Genomic DNA, 23,876 nt, shown 5'->3' with positions numbered 1-23,876 from the left:
AACAGTCTGTCTGATAAATATTTCATGTTAATCACTTCACTAAACATATCACGTTCATGAGCAAAAATGAAGCTACACTTAATACAAGAATTTCTGGCACCCTCTGTGAAAATAAGCAAAAAATATGTTTGTGTGTAGGAGAGGGAAAATAAATGAAAAAAAAAAAAACACCCTTTGCTTTTAAATCTGTGTATTATCCTATTTCACAGTCCTCACAGTTGTTCTGTAAAGTTCTATGGTTGGGCCAAGAAAAACTTTGACTTCATGTTTAACTTTCTGGGATATTTCTTTTTACTTTTTATAAAATGTAAAATCAGAAAAACATTTCCTTTTCTTTTTTTACATTCAGGAACAATGGGCTTGTATTTGTGTGACAGTGGTTGTTTACCTGGAGCAGGTGCTGCCCCCTTTTGGCTCTGTGCTGCAGCTGCAGCCTCTTGTGCAAGTTTCTTCTTTGCTTCTACAACCGGATTCTCAAATTGGGTTCTTTGGTTTATGTGACTGCAGCACAGATTAAAAAGTAGCAAAGAATCATGGGAGATTAAATAAAATATACAACCAGGATACATCATACACACCAGGTCTAACTGTATTCCTAATGCTTGTATATAAAAAGACTTGCATAGATAAAATGGTGAGTGTGTGTGTTCTTTAAAGTGACCAGCAAAATCCCCACAAGGTCAAAAGATGGCAAAAAAACAGCATCTTAGGAGGTTAAAATATCATAGATCTTGTCATATTTATCTACCATTTCTTATAATAAGATTACAATTAACCAAATTTAAGATTAATAAATCTATTTCTATATATATATTTGAATATATTTAAACTTTAAATGTTTTTATTCTATTGGTGGTATACTTTGTGCTTCATTTTAGAAATTAATGTTTAAAACTTGCGAAATAATCTGCCAATAAAAAAAGACAATTTAAAGCTTAAAAATATTAAATTCTCTAGAAATAGGTTTACCTGGTGTGTGTGTGTGTGTGTGTGATACAGAATTGAACAGCTGGAGACTGAGAGTACTTACTCAACGTAGTATGTGCCATATTGTGCGTCCTCAATCTCCTCCCAGCCGTATGGAAGCTCTGAGGAAGAGATGAGGAACAACTTCTAAGCAAGAAGTCATGGAAATACAAAATGCTTGTGCTTACAGGGTGCTGTGCAAAAACTTATACACATGGTTCTGTAGAGTTAATTATCATATCAGAGTTTTATTATTAAAGGTAGTAGTGGTGGCTGTGTGAGCGTTTGTGTAGCAGTTTTGTGCCATTAGCCTATCATTGTGAGGAGGTTTGTTCCTTATGAAGGGCTAAAGACGGGCGCGCACACACACACACACACACATTTGTCTTACTAACCTTGCGAAGCCCTTCCATTGACATAACTATTAATGCAGCTAACCGATGCTATGCTCTACCTAAATTCATCTGTAACCTTAACTTTAGTGATTTAAAGGAAACCTTTCGGCTTTTTTAAAAGTTGTTTTCTTTAAAGTGACCGGCAAAATCCCCACAAGGTCAAAAGACGGCAAAAAACAGCATCTTAGGAGGTTAAAATATCATAGATCTTGTCATATTTACCTACCATTTCTTATAATAAGATTACAATTAACCAAATTTAAGATTAATAAATCTATTTCTATATATATTTGAATCTATTTAAGCTTTAAATGTTTTTATTCTTTTGGTGGTATACTTTGTGCTTCACTTTAGAAATGAATGTTTAAAAGTAGCAAAATAATATGCCAATAAAACAAGACAATTTAAAGCTTAAAAATATTAAAATCTCTAGAAATAGGTTTACCTTGTTAGACCTGGTGTGTGTGTGTGTGTGTGTGTGTGTCTGCATGCGTGTGTGAGTGCATGTGCGTGTCTTAACGCGAATACCACTTTGTTTGTTTATGTTCCTGTGTAAGTCATTATTTCTACTGAAGTGTTTTACTAAGATGTTTACAGATCTACATAAATTGGGTTGCCTCTTAAACTACAACAGTTTGCCAACAATTACAATGTAGATGATGTGAAGCATCCACTGAACACATCCTTGTGTATGAGCTGTTATTAGAACAATAGCATTATTTTAAACATATCCATTATGCTACACTCATAAATATTCAGATCCTATAGAGAACACACCAACAGATTCTATAGAGAATTCAATCATGTTGCAGTATGAGTAACGTAATCAAAACACATTCTCTGTTAAGATAAAATGTTTGTCTATCACTGGGTTGTAACATCACAGCTCACAGCTCATGCCCCCCCCACGTCCATGCATAGTAATGTTATGTACTTTCCACAAATACCAAGGTTCTTAGTATATACCATGGCATTTAGCATGACATTTCCAGTTCCATGGTGCTAATATTATAATAAAAAATAACAATAGCTGGATTTTTACTAAATTATTTTTATGATACTTTTTTTGTAACTACAGTCTTTAGCATACCGTAAGGAGAAAAACAAACAAATTGTGCAAATTAGATAAAGTCACAGTGATACAGTCCTGACAAAAATATTGTTTTATACCAGAATAATAATAATAATTAAAAAAGAAAAAAAAATTCCCTACTGACGTTTAGGTTAGGTTTAAGTGTAAATATATCATGTGTGTGTATGTGTAAAGGAGAGAAAGAGGGAGAGAGTATTACCTCCATCCTCACACTTTTCAGGTGGTTTAGCTTTCTTGACAAGGCGAGGATCCAGCCACGTGGTAGATTTTGTGTTATGACTGCAGAACAAAGAGACATCAGTGCATAAAAACTATACAGACTTATACAGAGACACAATTTGAAATTGGAATATAACATATATATAAATTCATTCCAAGTGAACGTCCTAGAGAAAAAAAAGTATGTAGTAAGCAAAAAAGAAAACAGAACATTATATATATTCCCCAATATGCACACAATCTCATAAGTGGTAATATGTTTCCTTACATACTCCCTTTCTTTTCTCCCAACGGTCAGATTTGCTGTCAAGAAAATGATATCATCTAAATTCTAATTCTGCTGTGCAAATCTCTAAAGCAAATTGCTTCTTGTGCCAAATCTTTTGATCAAACCTTAAAGCAAGAGCAGTTCTATGCATGAACCACTGCCAGTATTATTGTAAATAGAAAAAAAAATCTGGATTTTTTAAAAGCATCTTTTCCAAACATGGTCAGCTTTACATCTTAGAAAGCAATAACATTCATTAAACCTATGCACACACTGAAGTGAGCTCTTTACTGAATTGTTAATGCAGCTGACCAGAATTAACGGCCGAATTAGTAGCTGATGGTTTAAGAATACACAGGAAGCAATGAAGTATTTATAGACAAGAAAAAGGAAAAGACTGTGTATAAATTTCACTAATGAACAGAAAAACAGGCAATACTATGAAAGACAATAACATATATGCTCACATACTGTACACTGTCAAACTCACACACAGCATCATCTCTCACACACATTTTCACATGCACTGTTATGCTTTCCCTATAAACTATCACACTCCTCTCACATACGGTCATGTCACTATTATGTCCCAGGAAGCCATCATGTCTGTGTTACTTACTGGCTCTCCCTTTTAGACATTCTGTCCTTGTTTGCACGTTGCACACATGTACATTGTCCTTAAACATTACACAACAATATGCATACTAATGATCTGTGTCTCTCCTTCTCTGTCCCTCCTTCTGTCTCTCTCTCTTTCTCTCTCTCTCTCTCTTTCTCTTTGTCAAGTTACACATGTGACTCCTGAGATACAATTGATCCTGACCTCTTCTACTCTCCAGACCTGCCTGATAAATCCTGTTGCCCTACTTCTGGTTGGAGTAGTTGCTTCATTTGGAAAACACTCACTGCTGCTGAGGATGGCCCCACATGGACAGCCTACAGATAAATGAGATTGCAATAGATGGTACCATTTAGAAACCACTAGGATGCAGTTTTGCTGCAACGGCTTAAAACTATAATTGCTATGATAGCTTTAGGACTGCAATTGCCATGAACAGTTTTGCACTCAATTCTCCATCAGTGAACAGTTAAAAACCAGAAAGAATTTTCCACCATATAAAATACAGTTATAGAAGGGAAATGATTCATAATCACACAATCTGGTGCCACTCAGATGAGGGTTCCCTTTTGAGTCTGGTTCCTCTCAAGGTTTCTTCCCAAAATCGTCTTAGGGTGTTTTTCTTGCCACTTTCACCTCTGGCTTGCTCATTAAACACAAATTTACAAATGTAATCTAATTTAATATCCTGAATTGATATATATAAAGATGCTTTGTGACAGTGACCAGTGAACAAATAAAACTGAATTGAATGCCATACACCTCACAAACTCCACTGGCACACTATCATACTTCTCTCACATATTATATTATATTATATTATATTATATTATATTATATTATATTATATTATATTATATTATATTATATTATATTATATTATATTATATTATATTATATTATATTATATTATATTATATTATATTATATTATATTATATCATACTCCCTCACATACAATACTCCACACACATACTAGCATACTTGTCTCGGATACTATTATTTTCCTTTCCTCATACTCATATACTATCATAATACTCACACTCTATCACACTCCTGTGACAGACTATCAAATCCTCTGCACAAGAATTGCATTGTGATGCCAGTCATGCAAATCTCTCTCATGCAAATCTCTGCTTGTGCTTATGGTGTGATCAAAGCGAGAGCGGATTTATGCATCAAAATGTACCTCTACTATAGTGTAATAGCAAATTATTTCTGTTAATTATTTATTATTAATACATTTACAGAAATTTTAAAATGTTGTAAAGCAATTTACCAACACTAATGAAGTTCAGAGATTGAGGTGTGATGTTCACCGACATGTTAATGCAGCTCACTGATACTAACGCAGTTGATAATTTAGGAAATTGTTGGAAATTCTGAAATATTCATGACTATGCGCATGTACATGCACACACACATACACACACACACACACACACACACACACACACACACACATCACTCTCTCTATTCATTAGAGAACATCTGGGCCACAATGTGGGCTAAATTTACTCCTGCATGCTCACTGACTGCTACTCTGCTGCTCTCTGCTGTTCTCATCAAAGACAAGATCCACTAAAAAGTACACAAAAGCGCAACTGTATAATGGACCTTTGCGCGTATGCTCCCAATACATTAGAACAAGTCTGTCCAAAACTTGTGTTAGTAAAATGCTCTCTGGACAGTTGACCTGCCTCTAGAAGTTATAGGGAGATATATAGAGCTCACAAAGACTTTAGATATAGAAAATGTTGTAATATCTGTAATATCTGGCAATCTGGAAAAATCTGCTGAATGTTTTAGCCAAAAATAACTTTTTTGACCCAGATTTGTCAGCCAATAATATACCTTGACTTCTCTACTTTAAAAAAAAGACTAAAATGAAGAGTAATAACATGGAAATTATATTTATGCCACTTATAACCTTGCCTGGGCAGGTTTAACACTTGCAGCACTAAATGCAGCCGGTCTGCCTTGATGTCTAAAACCTTGCTAGTTTAATGTGCTTTTCTCACAAAATGAATGCCATGCTTTGATGTGTCTGACATGTGCCATAGTGAAATGGACATAAGCCTAATGAATTCAGTTTAATCTGACAGTGTAATCTGAATCTGAGTTAGTTAGCAATTATTTTCCCACCACTGTAGCAGACAGGGATCATCTGAGTGAAGAGACAGATTTCTAAGTGGAATGTTTTTTAGAAATTCATTCAGCTTATTATTCTAAATATTAGATTTAGGCTAGCAAAGTGTGTGACATTATGCATTCTGGCATGAAACTAGTGTTTAATATGCTATTTGTCATCTTTTTGTCACTGTTTCACAATATTATAGTATTGTTGCTGTTAAGTTAGTTATGTTCACTACAGTACACAGCATGCTTTAGGCTATTAGAACATTTACTATTTGCTATTAGATTCTTTACTGTAATCATTTCCATTTACATCACTTGCATTACTGATATTGCTATCATCATTGGTTAAATAACAAAATAAACAAACAAGTAAACTAAAGAAAGAAAATTCAGATTCAGTCAATATAATACACACTACTGAAATCAAAACAATGTCAAATTTGTCCTCAACAGAAAGGTTGGCAATCTGAACTCAGGACTGAACTGAGGACCTTGGTGTCCTGGTGCTGCACCACACACCACACTCATATACAGTAAGTCCCAGTCATGCTTTGCAGTATTTCCCCCAGACTCACTCAATGAAGTAGACCATGCCCGTTTCAGTGTAGGCCATCTCCCAGTTGTATGGTAGAGGTTCGAGGCTGTCGTCTCTGGAGAGAGAACTCCAGGTGCGAACAAGCTCACTACTGCTGCTGCCACCTCCACGAGTGACACTGCTGCTGCTGTTAGATTGAGTGTAGCTGGGCACCGGCCTCCTCCACTCTTCACTTCCCTCTGAGAGAGAGAGAGAGAGAGAGAGAGAGACAGAGATGACACAACACATGCCACATGACACAAACACATGACACAATGCAAAGCACTAGGAGGAGGCAGGGGAGTGATTTGTATATTAAGGTTGAGAGATGGTCATAGACAGAGAGGTATCTGTTCCCATTTTAGAAAATGGCCAGGGGACAAGTAGATGGAGAAATGGCAAGAGGCAACATGGCAAGGAAATGGTGATGCCAAACCAAATATTTCTGATGCTGATCATTTTTTTTTCTTAATCAGAAGTGACTAAAACTGTGCAAAATTTTCCAACAGCCCCTGGAACTTTCCAAATCTGCCTACATTTCTTTGCTGTCTGCCTCTTACTTTTTTTCCACTTCCCTCAATATTCTCAAAGTAGTGATTAGATGAATGACAATTAAAAAAAACTGGAATCAAAATATACTAAAAGTTATCACCAAATAGTGCATATATTTAAATAGTGTCTTTTATTTTTATTTTTTTTCCTTTAAATAATATTTTTACATTATGGCCATGCAAAGGCTCACAAAATGGTGATGTGGCCAGAGTTTGACACCCCACTTGTTTAAAGTAATAGAAATATCTCATGGTAGATCTTTATGTCATTCTGAATAACAAAATCATTGCATTATTCCTCGATGAGTCAAACAAAACAAAACATGGTTTGACATCTATTAAAAAAATCCTTGTTCTGGTTCAAATGCCTGAAAGCTTGGTGGTTGGGATCCTCTGGCATATGATCTTAAATAAATAAATAAATGTCTTCTTAAATAAATGTCTGCCCTTTGTAATTGTTTTAGAAGTCTGTTAGGTGTACAGAGTTAGATGTAATAAAGTTGGGATCTGAAGGCTTTAAGTTTAAATAAAGGTATAGCAATGCAGTACACACACCTGTGGGAAACCTGCAGTAGCAGCTGGGCCTTTTGAGGAACCAATAAATTTATTGTTTTATATCTGACAGATATAAGTTTTCTCATTGATTTCCTCAAAATTCTAGATGTTATGCAATTTTGGGGGAATACACGTACTGCCCCACTTCCACAGAGGCACTATTCCACTAGTGAGATGTGGGATTTTTTCTTGTATTTCTTCAAGAAAAACATTGTTAAAAAAAACATTTGTTAGTCAGTTTGGATAAAATCATCTGCAAAATGAAGTCACATTGGGCTAGTTTAAAAAAGCAGGTAAAAAGAACTTGATTTATATGATATATCTAAAGTAATTAATTAATAGGAAGCTACATCTAAAAAAAATATAAAGTATTGGCAAGGCAGAAATAAAGTCTCCCTTTACAATTGGCCAAAGTTTTGGGCTAGTTTCAGCTCTTTTGTGTATTTTTTTAAATGTAGTTGGGTTAGAAGTTTTGCTGAAACTTGTCCAGCCTTTGTAATTGATATTGCCACGATCACATGAAACCGTGCTAGACTGTACGCTGGATGACTGTACGTATGCTGTTGATTCTTCAAATATGGGATCATTCTAAAGTTGTACTAGATAATACCCTGTTAGCTTCTCGACTTCATTTTGTTTGAGACTATGTTGCTATTTATGGCCCACTAAAATCTACAACCACAAGCCACTGCTGGAAACCTTCTATTATTGTGAAAGTGGCACAATCCTCCAAAACACATATTAAAATACTCCAAGGAAAAATTACTTTTATTTGATTTCTTCCTACACAAGTGAAGGGATTATTTGCTTGAGTGAACATTCAGCAGCTATTTCCTCTTCACTGGTATCAGCCAAGGCCTCGATTGGAGCATTAGCCAATCCCAACTGCACAAGATAACTATGCAAATGCACAACCACTCTGAGATTTAGACATTAATCAATAGCAGTACACTTGAGAGCTCAGTCTACCACAGACAACACATGCATATTCTGCTTGGTACCATGGCAACAATGCCTACTTTACAGATATTTTCTTCTCTCACCCACTTCAATAGATTTCCATTAAGATGACTTCCGTTATGGTGTCCATTAAAACATACTGTATGCAATGGATCAAAGCAGATCAAGATGGACAGAGACAGACTGCCTCTGGTTACAGCTCAGCAGCTTTCATAGTCAGCTCACTTCCATTCTCCATATAGATTTTGATTTCTCCCTCACTCTTTCTCTCTCTCCTGCTACCTCTAGATTTATCTATTTACATTTCTTTAGTAGTAGCCTGTAATTATTTATTTATTATATGGATCATATGGATGATCATATGCAATAATGCAATATATATATATATATACAGTATATTTATATATACATAGTGTTATTTTGCATCGACTGTATCTTGTATATGACTAATTACTATTGCTTAGCGTAGGATTGTTAGTTTCATTCAATAACTGATTCGAGTGAATCATGTTCAGAGATCCTTATGAGTCAGTTTGAATCAGTATGAATCAGCAAATCATTTCTCAGCACCACTGCATGCTGTGGCAATCTAATTTAAAGAAAGGAGGAACTGGTATCATAGTTCAGAACAGCTCTTAATTAAATCCCAAACTGAGGTCACTGGAATATATTCACTTCAAGGTATACCAGCCTGTCACTGTGAATCTGGGAGCTGGCTTTTCAGGAAGAGCAACACCAAGTGTGCATAATCAGTGTTGATTTCTGACCTTGCACCATTCTGTCCCAATGCAGTGATAATGTGCCACCAAAGGATTTTATGTAAAGCTGCAGCAGGCTTAGCAAGAAGCTCTCAGTGTCCACTTCTCCTTCAGTATATCAATGATTTTTTATTTTTGCTAGATACAGAGACATCGCTTTCATTACAAACACATGATGGACATCTGCTGTGTGCACTTTTATGAAAAAAAGGTTAATCTACCATCCTTAAGGATGCTTTGGTTTGTCCTGTGGGAAAATAACAGGGTTTTAACCCTTTTTACCAGTACAATGGCGTTCTATCCCCCTGGCAGCTATTATTCACATCAAACAACAGAATAGAAAAAATATGTGATCTCAGTGATTCTGACACAAAATGGTGCAAAAAACATCCAGCAAGCAGGTTGCTGCTTTGCAGGCAGAAATGCTTTGTTGGTGAGAGAGGTTTTAGTTTTTAGAAAAACTACAGTCACTCATATAACCACTTTTCACAACTGTGTTGAACAGAAAATCAACTCAGATTTTACTATCCACAGACATCCACAGTGTATATACCCATTCAAGCCTGCAACAGTCTCTTTTATAAATGACATGAAATTCACCAACATTAAAAAGAAGATAGAACACTTGTACATATTTTTTATTTTCTGTGATTTTTAAATGCATGCAGAATTAAATATGTACTGTTAGGAGTTTTCGAATGTAAGCACTTTTTCCTGCATTGGAATACATACTACAGCTTGTGGAAGTGACAAGAAAGTTGCAGACAAATATGAAACAATGATGTCCTGAACTGTCCTGAACATACTCGTGTCCCCCCTGTTTTTTTTTTGTTTTGTTTTGTTTTTTTCTGTTTGTTTTTTTGCACTGTGAGTCATACATACACAACAGGGACACTTGATATGTTTTTCGTCATTTCTAGAAAAATTCAAAAAAATTCAACTTAGCAGCCTGAAAATTGTCATTTTTTTTGGAATACACCTTCAGCCACTGGAACTCTCCAAATCTTGCCATAGGCACTCAGCAGTGAACTGTAGTTCATATAAATGTGGATTAACTTTGTTTGGGAAAAATTTTCACCTAACCATCAGGCATGCTTGTTTATCTCTGAAAGCATGTTGAGATCTATGCTGAAACTAAGGGTTTAAACAACGCTAGGATGCATCTACATAAACTCCAATAGCTGTTGAGCTTATAAACAATATGTTTTCATGTATCTTTGGGCAAGTACATTCAAGTACTTTTCCTATCATTCTATTATCATATCACCACAGACATCTGATGATGTGTGTTCCTGACCCTGACCATGATCAAATGGTCTAAAAACATTCTCGCGATTGTGCATAGCCACTGAACATGATCTAAAATATTCCTGTAAAAATATATGGAAGGTCATGCTTTATGCCTCAAAAAATGCTGACCGCACTGAATATAAAAAGCTAATGATTTTCTATTGTTGCTGTATTCCTTTAATCGAGGTCATCAAAGTGCAAATCAAAATAGCTAAATTTAGCATCTGTTGGTAATTAAACCTCAACAACAGAGAAACATTCTATTGATCTTTTACAATCTGTGGTCGCAATAGTTTCATGGTTGAGACTGTGGTTAACAACCAGATATGCAGACACACACACACACATTCACACACCTGGAAGGCCATTTGGAAGTGCTGGTCGCTCCTCATCGTCGTCCTCCTCAGGGACAGCACTGTCATTGCGGTCCATCTTGCTGACAGAGGTGGTGCGCTTCCGTTGAACTTCTGTTCCAAATTCTTCCTCAAATAACACCTGGTCAACCAGATCAGGCTGAACCAAGTTCGGCTCTGCAGGGGGTTTGGGCGTGCCATAGTAGTTTCCTTTGAAAAGCAAAGCACAAGACTATTATAATGGGATTTTTAATACAGTAAAACTAAGATTCTTAACATAAATCAAGAACAAACAAAAATCAACTTTGTCAATTAGCTTTGCAAAAAAAAGTTACTAAAGCACAGATGAATGTGTGTTGGTGATGATGTTAGTTGCTTTTTGAAAGCACGGCTGCTCGAAAAAGAAAAAAGAAAAAAACATTCTGTTCCAGTAACACTGGCGACACTGAGTCACCCTTCTTCAAATAAAAAGGCCCTGATGGAGTGCTCTGTCTTTGACACTCATAAGACTAAGAGTGTAGGTTATGCTAAGTTTAAATTTAAACCACTCAGACATGTGTACTGGGAAAAACCACCAAATAAAAACAACTTGCTTTGGATTACAGCATCTCACCTTCATATTACAGCATCCACAAAGACTGTAAATGGACAGCATTATTGGTCAAAGGCACGGTCATGGAAGTCAACAGAGGAGTGGGCAGCTGAAGTAGCAGCCAAAGGAAGTGAATAAAGACCAGCTTAGTTATGAATTAGTATTCATTCAGATCAGAAAGCAGAGTTTTCGGGCTGTGATGAAGTAAAATAAATAAAGGACCTGAGAGAACGTGTCTCTGTCTGCTTCCAGGTCTCTCATTTCAGACAATGGGTTTGGAAAGGACAATACATTGTGTAGATTGACACATCAAACATTCTCATTTTGGTGGCACTCTGATAGCAATTACACTCTCCAGTGGATTTAGTAATGAACCCGTCCTCCATGTTTTATTCAAATGTAAAAACAGTTCATTCATATTCAGCACCTATAACAGAGCATCTAATCAGTGTGTTGTATAATGTGCTTAAATGATTTTCTAATATAGTGGTGTGTGTACGTGTGTGTGTGTGCATATGTGCTCTCTCTCTCTCTCTCTCTCTCTCTCTCTCTCTCAACATGACACTAAATTCACTCAGTATGATTGTATCTATGCCAAAGGGGGGAAAAAAATCTGTCCAAATCAACTGCTTAATCTTCATTAATCTTCATAAATTACACCTAGATTAATTACAATTATAGGTTTACTGTGTCTATTTGTTTGCTGTCTTAACAATAATAATAATAATAATAATAATAATAATAATAATAATAATAATAATAATAATAATAACCCACCTATAAAATAAAAACCTTTTGATTCTAATTGATACAGATAAACAATAGGATAAAGTCAAACTTTTGACTTTTCACTGCAACAGTAAACCATGTCATCATCACCCACATTAAGACTTTCACTTTGCACCATACAAGGAGAGTAATTAGAGAATGGAAATGGAGCACACACAAGACTAAGCCTTTTTTTTTTTAACACTATGTAATTACTGTCAGTAAATCAACTCTTTCTGAATATGCACTGGGACTGTAACAGCTCTGAAGGCACCTTTTTTTATTAAAGTGGAGAGAAAGTCAGATACAGGACATTTTCAACTGGATGTAGGTTAAACGGTTTGCTAATGTGGCACATTTATCCACTAACAGTGATTAATAACCAAACAAACAACTTCTCTGTATGGCTGTCATCAGGGTATGACCACAACTCAGCATCAAAGTGCATTTGTGGTGTCATTTGTCAACGGTGAGCTACAGTGAGCTGAATGATGTGATTTTGAGGGAAACGGCACCTCAGCGTTTTTTAAAGCTACTGAAATTGTGGCTGTGTAAAGAAGAAGGTCATTTCCATGTCCACAAAGAATGATAAGATGATGATCTATATAAACAAATGGCATTCCCTGAGAACAGTCAGGTGAAGAAAAGAGCCTGTGTGATATATCAGAGAATTAAAATATGACACACCTTCATAGAGATTTATCAAATTGCCCACATTTCCTATTTTATCAACTACATCATAATTCCACAATTGCTCATTAGACTCGATTGCTAATTAACTTAAGAATATGAACCAGCATGCCAGAAGCACTGAGAATAATTAACAACTTTTCATTACTCATGGGATTTCATTTAAATTACCAAGAAAATGTAAAAGCAGAATGTGACAATTTGAATATAAAGAACAGAAAGATTAAAATGCCTTTTTCTACCTCAAACAAAGTCACAGAAAGACTGTAAGAATCGGTATATGATACCACTGGCATAGTGCCATTTGTTTCCTTTCTTCTCACCTTGTAAATAAGTTGCTTCTTGGAGATATTTGTGGAACAGCTAGTGACTACTAGATGGCAGCGATTTAAGCTTTTGTGAACTGTCTTACTGCCATGAAGCGAAGGCACAATGAGCTGTCCTGTCTATGAGACTGGCCTACTGGGTAGTGGTCATCTTCACCGTAGCCAGAAACTTGTCTTTCCAGAAAGGTTGTTTTTTTTAAAGAAATATATATATATAATATACTAATGCCTCCTGGTGATCCAGCAGCAGGATCCCGTGCTCTCATTACAGAGGCCCGGGTTCGAGTCCCGGGCAGGGTGCTAACCCAACCACTGAAGAGTTAACTCTCAGTGCTGGTCCCAAGCCCGGATTAAATGGGAGGGTTGCATCAGGAAGGGCATCCGGTGTAAAACATGTTCTAAATCAAAACGTATGGACCGAATGATGGCGACCCTGAACAGAGAGCAGCCAAAAGAACGACAACATATAATATACTAATTCTGTATTAAATGTTGATTTCCTGACTCAGGTCAGTAAAAAAAAGCAGGTTAAAACTAACTGAATTTATTTTTTATTATTTAAAAAAAAAAAACAGAAAAATGAATGTTTGTCAGTAATTGATAGACTACTAAGTAAAAGATAAAGGATAAACAATAAATGCTGGCTCTAAAGGAAATTACCTGCAAAAACAGAAACAGTTGTGACAGTCAAATTCCCCAAAAATGCTTTGAAAGAAGTTGCAGCTTTATTCATTTACTTAAAAAAACGTACAAAATGTACCTGAAATGACTGATGCCTGAGGCAAAATGTACCTGAAGCAAATGATGCCACACTAAATACTGATCAGTTTTGAATTCATTTTTCGTTGATCAATTATCTGTTCAGTGCTATTTCCTGCTCTTTATAAATATATTTTTGCTATTGTTTCTGAAGGCATCAGTCTTGCACGGTTCTGTGTGTGCTGCTGCCATCTGGGTGTCACTGTGTACCTTCTCCATGTGCTACAAGGTTAAAATGGTTCCTCTCAATAGACTGAATGCACACTTTCCATTCTATACTGAGAGGTGTCTAGTTCCTTATGATGTTGTGACGTGTTATCCGAGTGATTTTTATGAATGTGTGAACATTTGTGAATGCTAGTTACAGTGACATGCAAAAGTATTCCATGTCCTGGAACTGACCAGACAAATGATCAACAGACATGTTCTTGGTGAGCAATATTTCTAAAAAAAAAAAAAAAAAAAAAAATGAAAAATGTTGCCTGCAAAAATATTCACCCCCCAGGTTCCAGAAAGCTCTAGAGGAAATTGTCTTAATGAGGACCAGTTGACTTATCATTGGCCTTCAACTGTGTTTTAAATAGTTCTAAAAAAAACCTACTTCAGTTAAATTGTCATTGAAGAGACAGTCTTAAAGGAAAGGAGTGAAAATAAAAACTAAGGCTCATTAAAAACAAGTTAAAGACAAAGTAATAGAATTTCACAACCTCAGAATAGTGTCTAAAATTATATCTAAGAGATGGAATATCCCAGTAAGCACTGCTGGATCCAAAGAGAAATACCAGTACCTAATGCAGGCCATAAAATTGCCATGTCAATGCTGCACTTCCCAGACTGCACCATGGCCTAATAACATGGCTGCCATGGACTACATGTCCCAGCTCCCATAATCACTTTCATATTCAAATGCTCTCCCAATCTCTCTCTCTCTCACTCTCTCTCTCTCACACACACTCATACATACACATGCACACACCTACTTTAGCCCACTAAAATACTAACTGTACTGGCTTAAAAAACCAAGCCCTGTTCATCATGTATACCCTACTTATCTGGATAATAATCTTTTATGTATTTTACCTTCTTGAATTTTCTATTTTGTCTAGTCTGATTTTGCCTTTGTCTAGTCTGACCATTTTGTTTTGGATTTGTTTGCCTGTTTTTCTCAAATAAAACATTTAACTGTAGCCGTCACTGTTGCCTTGACAGGCTTCTTGTCAATTTTATTTTAAAAATAGATAGAACAAAATACAGAGGGATATTACCATAGAACCTGCTTCAGTCTGCAAAAACAAACAAACAAAGGCCAACTAAGGTTTGGGAGAAAGAACTAATGTTTTCGAGCAACTTCACCTTTCAGCAGGACAATGGTCCCATGCACAAGCCTGATGCAATGAGTGGTTAAAAACAAAAAGGTGACTGTTCTGCAGTGGCCAAGTCAAAGTCATAATCTGAATCCTACTTTGAAAATTGCCGTCAACAAATAATATCCAATAACCAACCTGGAGCAAATCTGGGAAAATAATTTACTCCCAGACAGTGGAACTGACCCCAAGTCTCTAGCTGTTATAGCAGCAAGAAGTGTTTCAACCAAGTACTAAAGAGCTTGAACACTTATGCAAGCAGCATTTTTCTGTTTTTTCAATTTTTACTTTTTTAGTAGATGCTGCTAACAAACAATGAATCATGTACATTAAAAAACTGGGGGAAAAAAGGAACAATCTGTGTATGGGTCTGTGGTAATCCAGAGGCATCTTACCAGAGGAATCTAATAAGTGTGTTAAATACATTTGCAAAAATCACCTGAATAACTTCTTGGGAGTGTGTACATGTATACAACCTTCAACAAAGTCATGAAGTGACTGGATAACGTGTGTCACGTGGCTGTCCTTTCCTAAAACCTTCTCTGTGAGCAGACACTGCGGCAACACTGTTTCCAATTGACAGTGAACCCTTTTCCAACCAGGTTTCCAATGTTTCAATTTCCATAGCCGATCAATCACAATTAAATCTGTATTGTTCAGAATCAGCTCATATTTGGCAAGCACCTTAACCAAGATCACTTAGTATTGTATTAGAGACTGCTTAGAAATAAATCAATACAGACTGTTGACAAAAGAGGGTCAGGGAGTGCTAAAACATGATATGAGACATTTCTGAGCTCAGCTTGTATTTAAGCTAAGATTAAAATACAGGTGTGAATTTTCCTTTGAAAATCCATTATATATTACATTTTGAACATGCTCTACTGGTTTGAAGGGAAAGGCTTGGCTCAAAAACCTTCATAAGGCCAAAACAATGAAACAGTAGCTAATGTGGCTATTGACTTTTGTGCGTATAAATCTATAAACTATCAGCTAAGCATGCTTAGATTTCTGTGTGCATATTTTTGACTTTTGGAATTTGTGTTTGTGTGTGCATGTGTTCATGTGTGTCTGGGAGCACAGCATCTATTCTCTAAGGAAGGGTGCATATGGACATGTCTGTGTGATCTTCCAGGGCGTCCCAACAGGCTTTCCCTGGAACATCTATAATCACAGAGGCAACATGGGACTGCATTAACTCCAATAGACTAACACACTCAGACACACACTGTCTCTCTTTCCTCCCTTCTCACAATACAGATTTAGATCTAAAACCACTCTGGAGTTTGTAATGTTTGCAATGCCTTGCTTCTTGTCTAAGCAGATGTCTAAAAAAAAGATCTCCCTTGTCAACCAGAGAGAACAACAAAGTGAAGACTCCAGACAAGCACCACACTCAAGAGGAAAAGCTTAATTTAGCTTCATTGCCTTTTTTCATGCTGGTCAGTAATGATCTAATGTGTGACATTTCTCTAAGCAGGGCATATCTTACTGTGACTAAGCCCTCTCTCTGGTATATGTGAAGCTGCTCCAGTGAGGTTTGATATTATTACAGTGGCTCACTTCCCCGATCCCTGTTTTTATGTGCTCTTTACAGCAGTTCAGTGGAACACTGCAAAGCACATTAACACAATGTAATCTCACACTTTCTATCCTTAAATCTGGCCCTCTCACTAAATCTATCCCTCTGCTTAGCTGTGACTAAATGCAACATATCAGAAGTTAAAAAAAGTCATAAGATATATAAAGAATACAGCTGCCTGTAACGTTATTTTAATTATCATATAAAATAACTTGATAATATAGAATAAATTCAGCATTTTTTTATCATTTATGTAAAGCGAGTGTAATATACTGTATCTCCATTACACATCACCCAAACAGCAGTTTCTGTGTCTACACGCCTTGCTACTCGCAACAGCAGGACAGAAATCTTTCCTTATCTGTAGAGGTCAATATCTCTACTGTTCTAAATCAGCAGTTCATTTCCTGTTCACTTCCTGGTGTGCTCATTGTGAGTCTTGCCAGTTAGTGGTGGTATTTTCAATTCATCTCAGTGATCTTTTGATTCCGTTCACTAAAAAGATATGTTCATTTAATGATTCATTCAGTGACCCTAGTTGTTGATGTTATAAAATGTGCAAGACTGCAAAAATACTGTGACATGAAAAATAGTGTTTAAGAATGACAGTAGATATATTTTCCTATATTTTTTCCCCTATATTCCTATATTTTATTTTGCAGTAATAAACTTTCGATCAATGCCATTTTTCTTGACCGGCCGCCTTTTTTTGTCTATGCTGCATTGGATGGGATGAATGAGACCAGACAACATGAACCACTTTATTACAAGTCCCAGTTCAATCTTATTATTTAAGCACTAGTTCCTTCAGTTCATATTGAACCACATGTTCTATTTCATACAGAATCAGTATCACTCTCATTCAGACTCAGAACTAATTCGTGTTCAGTAAGAGGCATGTTCCTTCAATAGGTCTAACCAATGACATGTTCCTTCACAGCATACACTCTAATGCTGTCTAAAAATCAGGAAGAAGCTGCCAAACCTTAAGCTTAAGACTTAATTGAACGAAAATATGAGTCAGTCATGGAAATGAAGGAGAATGATTTAGTCACTTAAAAAAATTGCTCAAAAATACAGATTTCTTCAGGAATGAAATACCACAATTTCCAAAATCTAGCAGAAGCTCTGTTTGACACTGAATATCATCATTGTGATCATTTCCTGCCTAACACTTGATATTGTGCTGCTTCAATAAACACCGCACATGGAGCATCACTGCTCTACTGAGTTTGGTTTGTTACACTCACCATCATAAGTTCCACTCTCCAGCAGTAATCCACTCTCCTCCAAGATCCTGAAGTCACTTACACTGATGAAGTTGTAGTCCACTCCAGGAACCTCTCCTTCTCTGGGCAGACGAGTTGTACCTTCAATTTAAAAGAATTAATGTGAAATTAATGCTTTTTGCCTTTATCAATTCACTTTTCAGTTCAAGTCAAGAACAATTCAAGTGACTTCAATCACAATCTGTTTTTTAAACAGCAGCTAGATAAAGCACCAGTGAAGATGGATTCACTGAAATTTAGAGTATATCTATAAGTAGTTTGAATCAACAACTTTCTAAAATATGACAATGCAAGCAGAGAGTCTACTTATTATAGTTATTTGTCAAAAGACTGAAAAACAGCTTATTCTTGATGACTCTAAAGTCTTGGTTGAGTGCTAGGAGACTGGGAAAAAAAGAGAAAGAGAACACAAAAGAGGCTCTGAAATGGGCCTAATTAGCTAAACTGAGAAGAACAAAAGGTTATTCCACCATTGCTAGGGAACATATTGACTCTCTTTTAAGTGGTAGTCAAGCATGGTCATATATCCCAGCACAGTAGCATGCATTTGTGAAACAATTTGAGCAGCCAAATGGGAAGTGTGACTGATTAAATGTTCTATTTGATGTATTAGACAATTGGGTAATTAGTATCTCAAACCACATCTAAATATCTGTTACTCCTCCTGCTGTAAACCTCAAGTAGCTCTGTCTGTTGTCACCTCGATATACTCAGTGAGTTGAAATCTAGCTGGCAAGCTGATTTCAAACACAAATATAAAAAATGCATAATCCTATTGGTTAATCCCGTTTATAACCTTAGCTGCTTGTAGCCAATAAAAATGTGACTAAACAAACTAAGGGATTCAATATTGTGGTTAAATATGGAAGCATAATGACTTGGTTGACCTTTTATGAACATAACTATAGTGCAATTACTCTGCAAAACAATGCTATTTGACACGTATGCAATCATCGACGCTGGATGTGTGTTTTGTTATCCTCCCATGAATAAGCATTCAGAATGGTCAAAAAATAAAACCCTAAAATCCCACCAGCTGTGCCCCAATTCAGCTCATGGCTTGTTTTTGCCAAACAATTTTTTTTTATGAAGATCTATAATGATACATTGCAATTTTAAGACCTTTATTTTAAGAAAATATTCAGAAAAACTACATTGTTAATTCTGTCACATTTAAGGGCTGTGTGGTTGACCCTTTCCGCCATTTGACAGCAGCTTTTATCCCTTAATTTCACTAAAACCTAAAGCTTAAACAACTTCAATTGATTTTCAATATTCTAGAAAACTATTAGAAAAATAAAACACAGCTATATATATATATTACATTTGTTGAGTAAGGGAACCTAGCTGTTATTGTGCATGTGGGATTGAATATATTGGAGAGAACGAGTGTATGTGTGCATGTGTGTGTGCATCTGTCATGTCCACTGGGACTTTCTTTAGAGGAGAGTTGATTGTTTGGCTACACACAAGAAGCGTCCAAAAGTGGCATTTCTTTCAAATACAAGGCCAAAAATAAGAGCTGACATTTCTCAGCTTTGTTTGTGTGGGTGCTACCAAATGCCACCAGGCTTTGCTCTCATTTGAGGTACATTTACATTTGAATTCTCAATATTGAAATGCCGGTGTGAAATGGCTGGACGTCAACAAGGTTTAAATGATATAAAAACCCAGATAAATGACACCATCGTCGAAACATCCGAGTGAGACAGAATATTCTTCAGCTCTGACGAATGGATTTAATTACGAAATACGAAGGTTAACAAGGTGGATGCGTTATTGCTGCATGGGAGTATTTAAATGATATTTTCTAAAAATGAGAGGAAAATGGATGAAGGAAAGCAAGAAGAGGGGAGAAGAGTGGGAATGTTGAGTACCACCTAAGGGTGTTCCTTCTCTCCCTCCATCAGAGTGTCTTTTAAAAGCTTTTATCGTGTGCAGCCGGATGCTGATCTGTGACTCCACCGGAGGCGCTGTCTTCCTCTTTTTAAGCCTTTTCTTCCTGTGTATGTTCTACTCTATACAATTTCCCTATCTTTATCACCATCTCATCATCTCAGTTGAACAGACAGGGAGAGAGAAAGAGAGGTAGGGGGAGAGATTTGAAAAAAGTTGTCAAGCTGTAACTAGGCTGTGTATGGATTGACCTAAGGTCAGCAAAGCAGCATGTTCTGTTTAAATGTCACCACACACTGAAGTTTTAATTAAGTGTCTCATTTTGGACTTGGATCAAAGCGTGACACTGCGCTTTATCCTGATCGAGCAAGCTGTTGTTAATTCAGTTTTCAGTTTCAATCACTCCACAGCATTCTAAAATAACACCATCAATTAAATATTGTGCCACAGTTATATTTTATACATGGCACAGAGTTAATTTTATGAGTTTGGGTAAAAAAAAATGTAAGAAATGAACATTATGCCTGGTATCAGGAATACTAATATAATTAGCCATTTTATTTTTTCCCCATGATTGCCTCCTATGTAGTTTTTGCCTTGTCAACCAAAAAAGACATACAAACGGCCTGAAAGAGAAAAAAAAGCTTATGATTTCCCTACCAAATTCAGCAAGCAATAAGATAACACCTTTGTAAAAAAAAAAACAAAAAAAAAAACATACTACTTAGAACAATCTAAGACTTTTCAAGGCCAGAAAGTCTGCAACCTTTTTATTCACATATGCTCACATGAAGGATGAGGTAGCTGAATAATACAGTAACCCAGCTGAGAGGCAGTGTTTCAGCCTGAGGAGAATCACTAGCTTCTCTCTTCACAGCCAAACATCCAGACACACTGAAGTGAGCTGAGGCAGCCGCCTCCACTTTGACAACCAAATGAGAGAAGACTTTGGAGATAACTAACAGAGTGGCAGATGGGTGTGTGTGTGTGTGTGCATGTGAGTGTGTGTGTGCGTGTTTGTGCCTTACATGGTATAGTACGCAGGTAAAGGTTGTCCCGGATGACTTGCTGTAATTTGTGGTCCAGTGAACCCTTCTGGAACTGCAAGCTGAGGTAATGCCTCAAGTCTGTGTTTAGCACTTTGCCTGTAAAGAGAAAGGAAGAAGAAATAAAGAGGGTTGGAATTGAATTAGGCTCAGAATTCAGTGCTACTATAAAGCAAACACGTATGTAATCTGATCCATGTGAATGTACAGTCAATAAAATGGATTTGCATATGTGTAACTCATCCGCAAGTGCTGGATACTTCGGCTTGATATTTACATTTGGCCAATCCATGAATTATATTCAGTGTCTATGTCATGAGCAAGCAACGTCACATATCAAATCAACAAATAATTAATATTTAAAATCAAACCAGGCAAATGAGATAAAAAAAAAATGCCATTCAAACTCCAGAGCCTAACAACCTTTATTTGTCGCATGTAGATTACAGCATGCATATTCCAAATATTCCAGCTTGTTAGCCATGTTACAGCACCCTGGAGCAGAGAGGGTTAAGGGACTTGCTCAAGTGTCCAGCTGTAGCAACTTGGCTCTGCTGTGGCTTAAACCCCTGACCTTCTGATCAGAAACCCAAAGCCTTAACTCTTTTCACTAGAGGCCAAAAACTGAAATTTACACCTGTTTTGAGATGGCAGTGTTCAGCATTGAATGTCTTTGTCATGTGTTACTCCAGAGTGGTGATTAAATTCGCATGAAAAGAGACACTCAGTATGTATATATATATATATATATATATATATATATATATATATATATATATACACATATATATACACTACTCACAAAAAGTTAAGGATGAAAGTTTGGGTGAAATTTATGGAAAATGTAAAAAGTTCACGCTACAGTAATATTATATCATGAAAGTAGGGCATTTAAGTAGAAGCATGCAATGGTGATTTCCTCATCTCAAACAATTTACTGAAGCAAAAGCCAACAACAGTGGTGGGTATACCACAACAAAAAATGTCAATGTCTCAATAATTTGTCATGTGCTTTTGACCATCAATTACTGCTTGACAACGACGTCTCATGCTGTTCACGAGTCGACTTATTGTCTGCTGAGGCATGGCATTCCACTCTTCTTGAAGGGTGGCCCTTAGGTTCATTGAGGTTCTGGGGTGCAGGGTTACGAGCCTCTACATGGCGACTCAGCTGATCCCATAGGCAGGCCACTCCATTTGAGGTACCCCAGCCTCCAGCAGCTGTTCCCTAATGATGCGACCTCGATGAGCTGGAGCATTGTCGTCCATGGCTGATGCATAGCGCTCTCCTTGACGTCTCCAACATCATTGGTGGCCATCATTTCTGCTCAACGTAAATCGACTTTCATCAGAGAACAGCACTGAGGCCCACTGGTCCCTTGTCCAGCGTAAATGCTCCCTGGCCCGACACCTGTGCCTGGTAGTGTGGTCAGATACCTTTGCAGGTCGTCTAGCACGCAGACCACGCTGATGTAAACGGTTCCGAATGGTCTGACGTGACACTTGGGTGCCTCTTACCTCCCTTAAATGTGCCTGGAGTTGAGTGGCATTCATCATCTGGTGCCGCAGGGCACTGTTCACAATGAAGCGGTCATGAACGTGGGATGTGGCCTTTCTGTGACTCTTCCAGTCTCTCTGTATCTCTGTCACAACCTGCTGATGACACTCTGTGACACTCTAAGCTCAGTGGCCACTTCCCTCTGGGAACATCCTGTTTGAAGCCTCGCAATGGCGAGGTACTGTTGATCAATTGTTAGGTGTCGACTTGGGCTCATGATGTCAAAATGTGAACAGCATGATGAAGAGGACTGTTTAAATACCAATTCTGATTGAAACAGAAAATGTATTGGTCGATTCATGGATCAAACACCAGTTGTGAATTTTGCTGTTAAGCACCTTGTTAGAGAACAGCAAGTTATTCAAAAAGTACTGAAACACTGAACAGTTGGACATGTGCATTCAGAAGTGTAGAGAAGGTCAAATTAAGTTCACCTGTAAAGGTTATAGTACATTTTAGGTGCATCCTGAAATTTCACCCGAAAGCCGAAAATCCTTAACTTTTTGAGTAGTGTATATATATATATATATATATATTATTTTATATATTTTTATATAAAATTGTTTTTGTTTTTTTTTTCATAAAAAAATTAAGTAAATGGTAAAAGTAAATTTGAAAGTGCTACCTTCAACCATTAAAATTCTGTGTAAGGTTATCTGAACAGAGATAAAAATGTCTCTCTCTAAAAGCCAGCAGTGTCCTGACTACTTTTAGCCTTGCAGTCATAAAATTTAAACATAAACATAAAACTTCATTTGTTTATACTGATTGAAAATGTCTGATAAGTCGATTACCATTCTGCCAGTGGAACAGAACACCAGTGTACTGGTAAAAATGGTGAACCATTGAGCCATCACTGCTTTAGACACAGAGACAACAAGGTATAAGTACAAAAACTATTTAGCAAGAGTAGCACAACAAAATCGATGACCGGGCAGGGATAAAAACAGGACTAGAGCATAATAGCCATGAGTGTCTAAGTGAAGCGTGAATCCGTCACAATATGTTCCAAAGTTACAACAATACGGACTGTCCCTCCCAAACTCAGTGTTCAAGCTGAAATAATGGCATCTTGGCTTTTTTGTCAACTTTTTTTCATCTGAATGACAATCCAAAGATTTTTATTTCAGCAATATATCTCTACACTACCACAGTCACATAACAGACACAGTGCATGTCCCATTTAGCTTTGCTTGCTTGATCCGGCAAGTGCAGCCTTTTCAAAAAAGTTAACAATGCTGACACCTCACAACACAAACAGACATGA

General features: G+C 36.8%; 1 protein-coding gene across 4 annotated transcripts in view; it reads right to left on the bottom strand.

Moving 5' to 3' along the window:
- The window catches only part of LOC131361981 (membrane-associated guanylate kinase, WW and PDZ domain-containing protein 3), a 109,108-nt gene that overhangs the window by 17,852 nt on the left and 67,380 nt on the right, over nucleotides 1-23,876 (bottom strand). For all 4 annotated transcript variants that reach the window (XM_058403648.1, XM_058403647.1, XM_058403646.1 and 1 more), the window contains exons 2-8: nucleotides 21,034-21,150; nucleotides 18,071-18,190; nucleotides 10,743-10,949; nucleotides 6,274-6,472; nucleotides 2,654-2,733; nucleotides 1,031-1,088; nucleotides 389-501 (exon numbers count right to left, since the gene is read on the bottom strand). In XM_058403648.1, the coding sequence (XP_058259631.1) occupies nucleotides 389-501; nucleotides 1,031-1,088; nucleotides 2,654-2,733; nucleotides 6,274-6,472; nucleotides 10,743-10,949; nucleotides 18,071-18,190; nucleotides 21,034-21,150 (894 nt within the window). The remainder of the gene's footprint in view (nucleotides 1-388; nucleotides 502-1,030; nucleotides 1,089-2,653; nucleotides 2,734-6,273; nucleotides 6,473-10,742; nucleotides 10,950-18,070; nucleotides 18,191-21,033; nucleotides 21,151-23,876) is intronic.

The sequence above is a fragment of the Hemibagrus wyckioides genome, linkage group LG11 (genome assembly GCF_019097595.1).
Source record: "Hemibagrus wyckioides isolate EC202008001 linkage group LG11, SWU_Hwy_1.0, whole genome shotgun sequence".
NCBI lineage: Eukaryota > Metazoa > Chordata > Actinopteri > Siluriformes > Bagridae > Hemibagrus > Hemibagrus wyckioides.
This window is presented reverse-complemented; position numbering and strand designations above follow the sequence as displayed.